Source organism: Mycteria americana, chromosome 6, assembly GCF_035582795.1.
Source record: "Mycteria americana isolate JAX WOST 10 ecotype Jacksonville Zoo and Gardens chromosome 6, USCA_MyAme_1.0, whole genome shotgun sequence".
Taxonomy (NCBI): Eukaryota; Metazoa; Chordata; class Aves; order Ciconiiformes; family Ciconiidae; genus Mycteria; species Mycteria americana.
The window spans coordinates 15,137,298-15,151,527 of NC_134370.1; the positions used below are offsets into that span (position 1 = coordinate 15,137,298).

At 42.3% G+C, this 14,230-nt stretch overlaps 1 protein-coding gene across 2 annotated transcripts in view; it reads right to left on the reverse strand.

The window, feature by feature from the left end:
- PDCD11 (programmed cell death 11) overlaps window positions 1-14,230 on the reverse strand; it is a 29,921-nt gene that overhangs the window by 8,578 nt on the left and 7,113 nt on the right. For both annotated transcript variants that reach the window (XR_012776137.1, XM_075504621.1), the window contains exons 12-30: window positions 13,592-13,738; window positions 13,219-13,470; window positions 12,205-12,348; window positions 11,301-11,501; window positions 10,565-10,735; window positions 9,943-10,162; window positions 7,799-7,951; window positions 6,632-6,747; window positions 5,946-6,466; window positions 5,397-5,459; window positions 4,823-4,931; window positions 4,223-4,312; window positions 3,796-3,898; window positions 3,091-3,268; window positions 2,366-2,422; window positions 1,439-1,561; window positions 1,006-1,128; window positions 623-818; window positions 113-235 (exon numbers count right to left, since the gene is read on the reverse strand). Coding sequence is in view for 1 of the 2 variants with exons in the window: in XM_075504621.1 (XP_075360736.1) it covers window positions 113-235; window positions 623-818; window positions 1,006-1,128; window positions 1,439-1,561; window positions 2,366-2,422; window positions 3,091-3,268; window positions 3,796-3,898; window positions 4,223-4,312; window positions 4,823-4,931; window positions 5,397-5,459; window positions 5,946-6,466; window positions 6,632-6,747; window positions 7,799-7,951; window positions 9,943-10,162; window positions 10,565-10,735; window positions 11,301-11,501; window positions 12,205-12,348; window positions 13,219-13,470; window positions 13,592-13,738 (3,090 nt within the window). In the remaining variant the exon portion in view is untranslated. The remainder of the gene's footprint in view (window positions 1-112; window positions 236-622; window positions 819-1,005; window positions 1,129-1,438; window positions 1,562-2,365; window positions 2,423-3,090; window positions 3,269-3,795; window positions 3,899-4,222; window positions 4,313-4,822; window positions 4,932-5,396; window positions 5,460-5,945; window positions 6,467-6,631; window positions 6,748-7,798; window positions 7,952-9,942; window positions 10,163-10,564; window positions 10,736-11,300; window positions 11,502-12,204; window positions 12,349-13,218; window positions 13,471-13,591; window positions 13,739-14,230) is intronic.

Here is a 14,230-nt window from a genome sequence, read left to right on the forward strand (position 1 = left end):
TGTGTCAGTCCTATCTGCAGCAATGATACTTATTGTCATCCAAGTCAAAACTAATACATCTCAATAGGGCTGGAAAGTAATTTTGGCTCAGGTTCTCCTCCAAATTTCTCACCTTAGATTTCTTTTTAGCTTCCTCTTCCTCCTGGTCATCCTCCTCCTCCTCCCGGTAATATACCTCAATTCCACTGTCATTTTCATCTGCTGAGCAGATCTTCCTCTTTTTCGGCTTAGTCTCCTGCAACAAGGGGAAATGAGTGCATGGTGGAGGGCAACAACTGGGATGAACCTTAAAGGCAATTCTGATCACAAAGGAAAGAGCCTGACAGCAGAGAGAGGGTAGTGCCCTGGCACAGCATCCCCCACCATCCTCTCACATAACAGAGACAACAGAGAATAAATGCATGCTCACCTACATATGGTGCCAAGACCAACAGGATGGGCCACACAGGCAACACAACTGGGCTGCTAATTCAGTTAACTCCTACCCAAATGGAATAGTTTCTGATCTTTGCTAATCTCCAATGCAATTTAATCTTTTTTTCCTACTCTGTGTAATTCCTCAGCCTGATCCCAGTGGATCATCCTAGTCCCTTTAGCATGTCCTGCACAATCACATCCCTACCTGCTCACTTTCAGAGTTTCCTCTTCTCCGTTTTGTCTTCAGCTTAAGCTCTTCCCTCTTTTCCCTGTCATCTGCCTCTCTTTTTTCTTCCTCTGCATCATATCGTGGTAGGCCTAAGGATTCAGGCAAGACGCTTGGCATCCCAGTGTCCTCGGGCAGGAGAGAGAGCTCAATATGTTTTTCTTTTCCATTTACACTGTGGTGCGTTGCCAGCAGTAGAAGGAGAGAAGAGGAAAAAAAAAATCAGAGCATTTACAATGACTGCAAGGATATGAACTTCTTTCAAATCTTCCCGGCTTTTATCCTCCCTCTTTCCATCCTCTCCTCCTCCACCATCTCCTTTCTACTAATTCATGGCCCCTTTTAAAGAACGTTGGACCTACCCAAGCACCTTGGCAGTGAGCAGCTTTCCTTCAGGCAGGTACTTTTCATATAAGGAGTGTTTCTGTACAAAGTAAGGGGAAACATTCTGGAACAGGATTCGGCCCAAAAGAGAAGTGGACAAGCTGAGAAGAGGAGGAAAACCAAAACTAAGTATTCCATAGTGGCAGAAAAGGGGGAAAAAAAAAAAAAAAAAAAGTACAGTGACTATATCTGTGGCACCACCAGTTCTATATAGTGTCACACGAACTTTCCCTACTTCAATTTCACAGGCTCAGGAAAGCAGCAATAACATCTTGATTCCCAGGACAAAATTCATTTTGCGACATCACATTATGCCAGAGACCACCCCCAAACAAGATTCCAGAATCATACGGTCAAAATAAGTTCTCCAAGACCCCTCATTTCCCAGAATAATTTTCTTATGCTACTCACCCAAAGAATACACCTGATGGAGTGATTGATTTGACATAGCCTCTCACTAGCTGGCCTTTTTTAACATCCTTAATACATGTTATTTCAACATCCTCCACTTTGCTGTTGCTCTTTGGGTTTAGCCTAAAAGAAAAGAGAGGTTAGAAGTTAAAGGACTAGTCGTCTGAATAATCCACATTCTGCTCTGGATATCAAAAAAAAGAAATCAGTATTAACAACAGTTAGTACTTTCTGGAAAACCTGCTGGATCAGAGACACCCTTCAGTTTATTCAAATGTAATAATGGACTATCTGCATCTTTGCCAAGCTATACATAGCATTAAGGAACAGACATGCTGCTGTAAACAAAGCCAAACAAAACAGGTCAGTCTGGCTTCCTCTGACACTAAGAAAATGAGGGGAGTAAAATGCTGTCTGAAATTCTGCACAGCATTGGCTTGGGTTTTTTTCCCCCACTTATTTCTAAGATACTTCATTCCACATGGTTTATGCATTTTTGTTCCATAGAGAAGACAAAGCAAGAGGCTCAGTTTTAAGAGACATTTAGGACGAAGTCTGCTATTTAATCAAAATGGTTAAAATGGAGCTGAACATTGAAAAGTAATGTGTTTGTATTGCAAATTCAATGGTGGAACTTCCCCTTTCTTCCCAAATAAACAAACAAAAAAGTTAAGTTGGGTCTAGGAACTGTGATAAACAGAAATTAAATCTGAACCCATTTGATTAGCTCTACATTGTCAGACACCTCCATGTTTGCCGATATACATGAAAATCTTTCTGAAATAGAAACAAGTCTCATCCCTTAAAAAAATGTAGTTCTTGTCCTTTTAACACTTCACACCAATCTGCCCAAACCAACAGGTACTGTATTTCACTATCCTTTTCTTCACTAGTAGGAAATCAACAGACTGGAGGAATGACACATACCGGGATTGCCGGAGAGATAACTGGATTTTGCCATTCTCATTGGAGAGGATGTAACACCTGCATGGCAGAGTAAGGGGAGAAAACAGAGCTTTTTTACCTGTTAAAAAAAGCCACATATAGAAAATAGATATTTTCACTAGCAGAATGAAGCTCTAGAGGAAACAAACCACTTTGTCCCTTGGAGCACTTACTGTCTAACACAAGCCAGCATTACACAACAGTTCATGAAACCAGCTAAAGGGCTTTTTGAAACATATCTACGTGCTTTACCCAGTCTCTATTGCTAGTACAAAAGACTTAAAAGATTGCTACAGCTGAATCACTTGGCCTGTTGCACTCTCCAGCATTCCCAACAAGTCTGTGAAGTAGGAAAATGCAGTTACTTGTGCACTACAAATGTAAAGGCAACTGATTTGCCAAACAGCCCACAGAACCACAGCAGAGCTGGGATAACTGGCTTCCCTCAGTCCCGCCAGCACCTTAACTAAGAGAGTAGCTACTCTCAAAACACAGTCCAAGAAGGCAGCTGAAAAGGGGCTTCTTAATACATGGAAAATAGAAGGCTTTCACCCAAATGCATATAAGGTCATAAATCAGCATTACTTCTTAGCTACAGGCTGAACCTTACAGGTCTGGCATCATCTTATGGCAGCAAAAACCCTGTCACCAAAGGGGGATATTTCTAAGCCTTGCAGCTTGAGGGAACAAGAAAGAGAATTACCGACCTGACAATCTTGCCAACTTTGAAGTCACCCAGAGGATTCTCCATGTAAGTATCATTCAGGTGAAAGACGCTGACTTTGCCAGTCTTCCCACCTGGCAGCGCAATGGTCAAACCAATGTGTGGAGTCACCTTTGTTACCATGCCTACAGTGATGGTACCCTGCTCCAGTGACTGAATTCCTGGAAAAAGTGAAGGAAGGAGAGGGCTTCATAATACTCCAAAAGTATGCAACCAAAGCAACAGGGGTAATGAGTCAGTGAAGCTGATTTTAGTTGTCTAGTCACATATCAAACCCACCAGCTTTTGGTAAGGTGCAGTCTATGTACTCTCTCAGTTCACAGCAACGTTTGCCTTGGTAGCCTAGACAAGGTCCCCTAGTTCTGCAGTTCCAGGATCCAGAATAACTGACAAATGTTGACAAAGGTACCATCTCATGTCCGAGATCAGAAGGGAATATGTTCATAAGGGCTCAGAGAAGGGCTTCAGTCTGAGACAGTAGGAAAGTGATTCTTTAGCCTAAAGGTCTGACCTCTCTTGCCTTGCATGCTGCTACATCTGGGTCAGGGCCCCAGGGGTTAGTTCTGTCCTACAGGGAGGTACAGCTTGGCTCTGGAGTGTAACATCTTCACCTGAGGGGTCAGTGTGGGCCCACCTCTGAGAAAAGGATCATATGTGGTGGGGTCCTGCTGTTAAGACTCCACTATACCTGTGAGTGACAAGCAGAGGTTTCTTTCAGTGACATCTGTTCCAGTCACTGTAGCTGATATTGCCTGGCCATTTTTGAAGCTCTTTTCTGGATGTTTTAAGACCTGAAAGGAAAAAGATATTTCCACTTATTACCAGAAAAGGAGGTTTGCACAACTCTGGTGTTTCTCCTATGAAGCTTTACACTTTCTAAACGCATCTTTGATGTGTACACCTGAATGATAGCTCAGCATTGCTTCAATGGCTCTGCTATCCTGAGCCAAACTAGCTCCAGGCACAGTACTTGCTTGTCCATGAGGAGCAGTGATGCCTAAAGGGCAGAGCACTGGACTGTAAGTTCACATGTATGTCAGAAGTGTCTGCAGTCATTACTTGCAGCCATGTGCACCGAAGAAATTTTGTGTACCTTATCTGTAATGGCCTCTTACCCTGGTGTTCAGAGACAGCAGCAGATGAGGAACTCTTCCTCGAATGTCAGGGGTGACTTCTACCTCCAGCCAATTTTTGAGGATGTTATACTGAGAAGATACCAAATAATCAGAGAAGACAGCATGAGACCTTGGGGGGAAAAAAGCCTTCCCTGGTGGAATCACTAATTTTTAAGGCTAGAAAGGACTACTCCAGCCTTGACTCTTGCACTAAGCAAAAATGGTGATTTGGCTTCTACTCTTACAAGCATAATGCTGCTGTGGTTCACAGGCAAGCGCGCACAGGGGATCAGCAGTGAGCATACTTTGTGGTAGGGGCATACGCAGTTTCTCAAAGGCAATTTTGCTAGAGTGCAGGGTGGGAAGCATCTGCTGGCAACAAGCAGGCATGTCAAAGAGGATGAGTCAGTTTGACTCCCTCAAGTACAGAAAACGTGACTTCGTCTGCTCTCCCCATGAGACACTGCATTTTGCATGCGCCACTCTCACAGTTAATGAAGACCATAGTAGTGTCAGCGTTTAGGTTTGAACTAAGACCCCTGAGGTCACTCCCACTTGCTGCCTTCCCCAGTACACTTCTTAGGAAGACTCTGACCTCACCTTTTTCACAAAACAGGTAACTGTCTGTCCAACGTTGTAGAGTCCAAGTTTCTTGAGGGCACTATCTTCTTTAAGGTTCAGCATTGCTGTGACTTTCCCTTCTATTTCACTGTTTGCAAACAAAGGGAGAGGACATCAGTAAGACAGCTTTGGTCCTAGTGATGAAGATAGCAGTTAGAAACCCAAGAGATTATGGTGAGCCAGTACTACTGTGACAATGCCTCTGTGACATTCATCCCCATCCCCTCCCCAGCTGCATCGTTCTGCAAGGAATTAATTCTTCCCTGGGCTTAAGAGGGAATCCTTCTGACATGAAGGGACATACCAGAATACAGACTGGCAGAACCTGAAGCCAAAAGGGCATTCAAAGGAAATCACATACTAGGAGAGCACTGTGAGGTTTAATACAGCTCCCAGACCCAAGTTAGTGTGAAAGAGGAAGTAAAAGGCCTTGCCACACTGCATACACGTGGAATTCCTTGTTCGTGGTCAGCTCCTTCACAAACAGGAGGAACAAAGGAGGCAACCTACAAGGTCTCTGAAGCACCCGCAGACAGCAGAGGCCAACACTTACCTTGGTCGAATGCTGAGCTCTGGAATGGACTGTGTGAAGTGTGGATGGGTGATGGGCAGGTACCTAAAGAACAGGAAAAGGATCAAAGTTTCTCGTGATCTCCCCAGGCCCCAGTCACCTGTAATCTCTCTGCATTAGTAAAAAAAAAGGCGTAAGCCCTCTAAAACTACCAAAGCATTCCAGTTCCAGTTCTTCCTAGTACTACTTCAGTGGCAATTTAGGTACCCAAAATACTCTGGCAAATTTAGCCCCTGGGCCAAATCCTGCTTGCATTTAAGACTTCCACTGGACCTTAAGAGTTTAGACATCTTTTTTTCTTGCAATCTATACTCAAGATAAATACAGTGATGCAGGTAGAGGGCTAATTCACTGAAACCTGGATCTCAGATAGAATACAATAGCAGATTTCCTCAGGCCTCAACTACTCCAGCAAGGATAGCTGTAACAGTATCTGGTGACAGATGGAGCATCCTAGATCATCCGAACTGAGTAACTGTTTCACCCCTTGCATTCCCCAAGAAGTAATATTATGAGCATGTGAGTATTCACCTGTGAGTATTCACATCTCTGCCTCCAATGACTCGGGCAGTCACCTTCTGTCCAGTTTTCAGAGTATACGTTGGAAAAGAGCCTATGGGCACTTCATCCAGAATTCGGGATGCATGGATTGAACCTGTCAGCTTGTCATCAATAGCAACTGTGACGTGGGTTGGTTTGACAGATTTAACAGTACCAGTAACAATATCCCCCAGGGAAAGCGAGTGTTTCACAGCAGCAAGCATCTCTTCTAACACTGTCTCAGATTCATTCCGGACCCTTACAAAAACATTCTTCTTTGCTGGGCCTTGTACGGCTAACAAGACTCCGTGGTCATTCACCTTCACTACTTTTAAGGTTGCAGTGATTGTTTGTCCCACCTTCAGTTTTTCTGAGTCAAAGCGGAAGGTGTCATTGAAGTGAGAGGCTATGGGGATAGCTGCCAGCTGGCCTGTTTCCAACAAAGACACGATGGCAAACTCTTCTGCTATGTGCTGCACGACGGCAGAGTGCTGGGAATTCTCTGTGAGCCGCTGGACAGAAATGGACATAATGACTTCTCCTGCTGAGATTTTGATCCCCTCCACTCTACCTCCCCCAGTTCTAAAGGAGGAAACAGCCCCTCCCCCCCAATTCATTAATTGCCTAGACTTTGCTAGACGAACAGAAACACACAAATCCAAAAACTGAACGCATACTTGCTTGGCTCTTTGTTTTAACAGTTCTTCCCGAAGAGAAACATACACTTTGGATGTGAGGGCATCCACGTGAAGAACCAATGCCTTTGTTTTCTCACCAGGAACAATATTTTTATCTACAAATGAGAATAAGGAGATTATGTCCTGATGACAGTGAAGAATTTTGAGCAACTGAGCTAGTGGCACATGACAGATAGGAAGGGTTGTCTGTGGTTCAGTTTAATTCCTGAAGACCATAGTGATAAAAAGACTGCTTAATTACTAATTGTAACTAAGTTAATGTAACAAAGTCAACTTAGTACCAAACATATAATAAGTCTCTTTAAGAAAAGAACAGATTCCTCCAACATTAATGGCAAGGAGGAAAAAAAAAAGGGGGCTTTTTTATTTGGAAAAAGAGTCTGAGGCTTTCATGGAAGAACTAAATTGATTTTATGAAGATGCAACTCTTAAATAATGCAGACAAGCCTGACTAAACACAAATTCAAGGTAATACATGTTTTGAAAAAGGTATGGTAAGATTTGCACAAACCATCATCAGTTTATCTGTTGCTGAGGAAACAAAGAAACTCTTCTGAACACAGAAGTGCTGGGATATTACTCCTGCTGAAGTTAGCAGTTTATATTGGTTTCATTGGTTTATTCATTATCTCTGAATGTACTTGTTTGGTTCTGCATAGTACAGCAGTTTTCTGCTTTAATTTTTTAATTGCAAAGTACTGAAATTGCAGTCCTGTTTTAAAATCACACTGATTTAAAAGAATTAACAGCAATTTCAGATAGAGCATACTCCAAGGAACATATTTCTAAAGTAAGAAGAAAAAAAAAACCGAGAAAGCTGGAGCTTGTATTGATACTTTGTCTATATACAGTATGCTTCCACTAAGGATCTCAGAGCATAAACTAGACCTTACAAGATGCCCAAGGTATGAGGCAGGATTAAGTCCGGTTTACAGGGGTAACAGAGGCACAGGTAGGATTAAGTGGTATGTTCTGAATCATGCAAATGGGTTGGCAACACATTAGGAAACTAAACTACTCTTCAAGTCCATCCCTACCCTGATCAGACTCTTCCCATGTTAGTTCCTCATCAGCAAAATTAATTTCAGGACAGAGGTTTCAAAGTACAAGAGTGAAAACCAACGCAAGCAAAGACAAGACCCTCACCTCCCAAATGGTATCGAGTGGCTGTCACAGTCAAGCCTGTGACATAGCTGCCACTGAACAGCGCTGAGCCATCCTCCTTCACACCCTGCACGACCAGCTGCAGCTCCTTCCCAGGCACCAACTCACAAAGGCCTCGGGCCATGCTGGGCTCCTCTAAATAAAGGCAAGAAAAAGTGGGAAGTCAGTTTTACCTATGTTGTTTCCTTGCAAAACAAAGACAGCCTTCACATTTGCTCAAGAGTGCATGAACAAGCATTTATATCCACCTTCATAAAGGAAAACAAAATTTAGGCTCCTGAATCTGTAGAAATACAAAGTAAATTCTCAGATTTAATCAAAGTAGAAAGAATTTTGTGACATTAAGAATCTGATAACTTTGGAGAGAACATTTTCCAATCTTATAGAAACACTGGCACACAGCATTGCATATAGAAAAAGGTGAAAGCAAAATAGATTAATCCTAAAAACACAAAACAGACCTGTCACTTCGCAATTACAGGAAACAAAACTTTAAACACTACTTGATGATCACAGCATGCACAAATGCAGATTTCTGTACCATAAGAATAGCACAAGCAATTCTTGACTGAATGCTAGTGTCCTTCACTGTCATAGTTAAAAAAGCACTGTTAGATGAAGGTAAAAATGGTAATTTCTCATCAGTTATGAGTTACCAGCAAATACAGTAGGCATACAAATAATGTATCATTACTCTTGTCAATGATTCCTCTTTATTTTGGTGGACAAAGCTTTTTGCTTTGTCCCATTTGCTTAAACACAATAAGAGCACCTGCTGCCTGCAGTGTATAAAAGGCAAGTAAGGAAATTCTTCTTAAATCAAAGCTTTCTCTTTTATTATTTTAACGGTCCAAAAGCATCATTCACTTCAAACAGATATACTAGTCTTCAGAAAGCACCAGGGGATAAAAGATCATGGCTTTACCATCAGACAGCTAACTTGGCCAGCCCTTCTAATGTCACAGCAAGTGACACTGATGCACTGACTCAGGAGGCCACTTCCAGTTGTCTTCTGTCCTTCCACCACTTTTGAGTACAGAAAATTGACATGATGTGCATTCTGATTCTTATGTGCCTATCACCCTAGTATCCAGGCTCCAGTGTTTTTTTCCTAAACTAAGTAATTAGCAGGGGCAGGTCTTAAGTGCCTGTTTGTAATACACGAGTTGGCACCCAATGAGAGCCTCCCATATTGCTTATCACCATTCTCTTTTCAGGCATTCGGGGAAATTCAGGTTTAGGCATTGGGCAGCCTGTTTTGCTTCACTAGTGCTTTGTGGCAATTCACTCAGGCATACAGAAGTAAACTTCTTCTGGACTTCATTAGTCATTCTTCCACTTAAAAAAAAAAACCACAACAGGATAACCATATGCCTACACCTCTGCTGGCACATTAGATAGGTTTCACAGCATGGCTCAATATCCCTTATATCTGTAAGCTCTTTGGAGTTTAACATCTGTTTACTGACCAGAGAAATCAGGTCTGTAGACTAAGGCTCTTAAAATACAAGAGCACAGAGCACTAAAAATTAACCATTGCCAGATTCAAAATAAACAGATAGAGACAATGCTTCATGTGACACATAATTAAATGGTGAAACTACTGCCACGTCTCAGTCGATTAAGTTTTAGATTGGTTCATAAAGCAATTACAAATATTCACACCAAAAAAGTGTTTCCAAGGCTGGAGAAATGCTTTGGTCCACAGAATATCCAATCTCACCCTGGCCTTTCTTATTTTCACCTTCACAGGCCCTTCAAGGAACCCATCCTTTGGTACCATTGTATCTCCCTCCCTCTTTTGATATCCAGACCTCATAGTTCATCTATTTGTACCCTTATTTTTAACTCTCTAAGCTTCAACCCAAAATCAATGTAAGAGGCCTAGCAGACTTCAATGAAAAGAGCAGCTTCTTTGGCTTGTTCCAGCTGTAGTTCCAAAAAGCCTTCTTGTCAATGGCAGACACTGCACACATCGTTCTTCTAATAAGCTCCTCCTGGAAGCCGAGTCTTTGCTTGAACTGGCCTTTCTTTCACTTAAAAGAAAATGGTTTTCCCTTTTTGTTCCTCTGGAACCCCTTTTTTGTGACATGATCCCCTTTAGCAGAACATGTGCAATCTTTTACCTCTTCTCCTCAATAAGTTCCTGATTTCTTTCATCTCCTTGAAATATTGATTCAGCAGGGCAAAGCTCTCTGCAGCAGAATCGCCTGAGCTGCACTCTGACACCTTCAGATTGAGGAGCACACGCTGCTTCTCCTCATCAATGCTCATCACCTTCGCAATCACAGTCTGTCCCACCACAAAGTGGTCCTTGGTGTCCGTCACAAACTTGTCACTCATGGTCTGTGCAAAGCAAACAAAGGGGCAAGGGTTACTGAGCACAGCTGCTAACTATCAACCACCTGCAGTGCTGGTCAGAAGAAGGGTTTGAGTTAAGACTTCATGAAAATGCGGAAGAGAAATTAACAAAGACTAACAAAAAGTCATCAATTAAAATGAATTACTGAAGCCACATGAAATCCTTGTAGAAGCTTAAGCTCACTTGAATAACGTCCTTTGTTTCATTTTGGAAGTGAATTAAAACACAAATCTAAAAGCAGCTTTTACCCTACTGCAAGAAGCTGTGCAAATTCAGGATCTACAGCCCTACTGTTCCCTCCTTGCTACTGTTCCTTTGCTAAAAGCCATGTCTCAAGCATGCCTGATTACACACATGCTGTTTACTGAAGTGAATGCCCTGCTTACCACTTTGGGCGCCAGTCCTGTCACACCAAAAGGGAACTCCACAAACACTCCAAAGGGCATCACATTTCTCACATAACCAGTCAACAGCATCCCAGGCTGGATTTCAGAGAAACTTCTCACAACTTGCTCCTCCTGTACAGCAGAAATCACTGCAGACTTTCTGCTTAAGATCTGAACAACCAGTTAGGAAAAATGGGAAAAGATGAATGAAAGAAGCCTGATGCCAGGCAAATCTGTTGGTGCTGCTAACCATTGGGCTAGAGCACTTTTTGCAGGTTAGACAGTATAGGAGCTCAAAATCCTGCAATTCCAATTTCTGTCTTGATCTCTCTACACCAAAATTTAGCAACTGATGTCTCTTAAGCTGCTCAGCATTAAAAATGCATGCTTCACACTAGAAGAAATGTCAACTTCCTAATATTTCAGTTCTGATTTTTGGTATAAAAACAGCAAAATTTTGCTAAGTCTGAGATACGATTAACAGTCCAGAAGCTGGTTGGGAAGATTGGTCAATTCACAACCAAGTCCTGGTTCTGATGGGATTCTAGCAGCAGCTGAACCTCACTTTTAACACAAGCAAGTTATAATGACTCTCTGAAGCACCGCTAGCTTGACAGGCACTTCCACTTCAACACACTAACTAGTGTATCTTCTTTTTGCTGCAGATACTCTGGATTCCTTACAGATATCTCCTTCCCCCCCGCTTTGTTTGACCGGTTGAGGTGGCAAAGGATACGATATGCTCTCCCTTGTCACTTAGGCACATAACTCTGGGCAGGACATCTCCCTCTTGAAGACAATGCCACAGGAGCTTGCAATTAGCAACAAAGTCAGAGAGGTGAACTGTGGGAATCGAGGCTATCACACTGCCTTCATCTTCTAAGACAGAAACCTCTAGCCCATTATCTTTCTTCTTCAAGACTTTCACATCAACCATCTGAAAAGAGAACAAATACAGTAATATAAAATTCAAAGTCTTTGAAGTCGTCCCTTTTGATGCACAGGGTACCAAATGCTGGTGCTGCAGGGGCTCTGACATGGCCTCCTAGCTATATATGAGAAAATCTCACATCAAGAGGGCTGAGCCTAAAAAGCATGCCAACATTCATAGTAAAATAAAAGTAATTCTCAGCTCCCAGAGAAATCAAGAGCTAGAAACATTCTCTTGGTTGTGACTTTCTATTTGAAGGGCAAGGGGAATAATTTAAACAAGATTAGAACTGTCCTGTTCCTGCATTAGCAATATCTGCAGGGTGTTGGAAACTGTGTTCATTCCAAAGACAACAGGGAAGCATTTCAAAACATTTCTCTGAAGTTGTCTTTTTCCAGGGAGCAAAAGCAGCTGCTTTTGGAGTGAGAACATCAGCAGCATCCAGAAGAAAGAGAACTCCCCCTAGGAGTAGGAGCACTAATTTGGTACCTCCAGAATGACTGTCCTGGGACTCCTTTATCCTGACCTCTGACAACAGAGATCCTGGTTTTGGTCCAGGTGGCCGACCACACAATAAGAAATGCACGTTTAATGCTACTTCCTGACTACCAACAGCTTTTCTTGAAGCAAAGTTGTTCAAAGTGATACCAAATTGTTTGGAAAACAAGTAGGAAAAGGCAAAAAAGGGAGCAGTCACTGAATTCAATACCTCTCCTATTTGGTATTTCACTTCCTGTTTCTTCTTTGGCATACATTCCTTTTTGTCCTCTGGGGCAGGCTTGCCTGATAACCTGAAGGACAACAGGAGTCTTTCCTGCTGGGGCTCACATTTTAAGACCATTACTTTAACAACCTGGAGCAAAAAAGATAAAACAAAAGTTTAATTCAGTTGAACCTCCTCCTCAGTGTGCTACCACCTACAAAATGAGACAGGGAAATGCATACACAGTACACTTTTCTCTCACACCTAGGATAGCAGGCCAGTGACTCTAACTTAACAGGTTCAACCAGAGACAAATGTCCTTCTGATCACACATATGGAAAATGGAAGTACATAATCATTAAATTACTTGTATGTGGCAAGTCTGTAGCAGAATTGAGAATAAAGTCAGATCTCCAGATTTGCAGTCAGAAATCTTGACTAGAAAATTACCCTTCTCCTTAGACAGCCAACAAACATCAGGATTAAAGACAAACAAAAGCATCAGAAAAAATAACGAAGAGGGCTAAGATCTCTATAAGCTCAGCCACAACAAAGACCAGAACTTGGTGAACAGCATGGTTCCCAGAGTGCCTGGTTTAAGACGTGCAGGATTTGAAACAAACAGGAAAATCAGAATAATGCAGAGGCAGAAAACCTCATCCTTCTGATTTTGTAGGTAAGAGTTTTAACTTCCTTAGAAGAAATGGCAGCCTAGAACAACAAACTTCTACTAAGATCTCAGTAACTCAACCAAGTGTAGTCCTTATATCACATACCAAGGTGTCTCCTGCACACCAGAACAGAGAGAACCTAGAAACAAAGACAGCTCTGTGAAGCACTCAAAGAAGAGCTGCCCCTTTCACGGCCTAATCTGTTTAAATGGAGCACAACTAGTGAAAGGACATGAATATCTCTTGGTGCAGCTGGTTCCTCCAGGGGAAAACCCATGTTGGAGCCAACTCAACTGCAGATTTCTCTTTTGCATTCAAACACAAGGCATGGCATAGATACATTAATTACCTGGCCTTCATGGAAGACTTTATCTGGACAAGATATGGGTTCTGAGCTCAGCTCATTCTTGGGTACCAGACCTTTGACATCATTGTAGAACTTCACAATACAGCCAAACTCCCTTGCACACACCACAAAGCCATGTGTGATCAGACCTGGTTTTGCATCTTCATAACTGGAGAGGACTGGAAGCTTTGATTGGACGAGACTTTTCTTTAGAGTAAGGATCAGCTTCTTTCCTGCAGGATTGCACTCTAGCACCTACAAGAACGGAGTACAAGAAGGTTCAAAAAGCATGTCTGCCATTGTCTGATCAATCCAGCTGCTAAATACTCAGAACAAGAGTGCAAAGCAGCTGAAGACCCTGCCTGGCAGCTCTCACCCGACATTTGACTTCATCTCCTATGTTGTACTTCTTCTCAGGCTGCTTCAGGATCACATCAGCAAGATGCATGGACGGCACGAGCCCTTTAATCCCATCAGTCACTTTCACTTGCATCCCAATGGGTTTCAAGGCAAACACTTTGCCCTAGAACCCAAAATAGGGAAAAGGATCGGTAAATTCAGCATGAAAAGCAGATCGTGCACAGGTAGGACACAGCCAAGACATTACACCACCTACTATCACCAAATCTAATCACCCTCCAAAAAATAAAATCTTAGTCCAACCCACACTCCACCCAATCAATCTGACCCATTAACTTTTATACATTACATAAGGTTGTTCTACAGCCTCTTTTCCTTAAGCATAGGCTACTTCTGCAAAATGCTAATTGACTCTGGCAGACTAGAATTGTTTCCAGAGACATATCCAATACAGTCATGACTCCGACATAAGAATGATCATAACTGAGCAACTTTCTGCCCATCAGCTGATTGTGATGGTCCATACATGAACTTTTACTTTGAGTGCAAGGCAAGTTTTAGTTTCTTTCACTCAAGTCTTTCTAAAAAGGTATTCATGGCCATAAATAAATGACTGACTGTGGCTAACATTTTATTGCCTTGGCAGCATCATGAA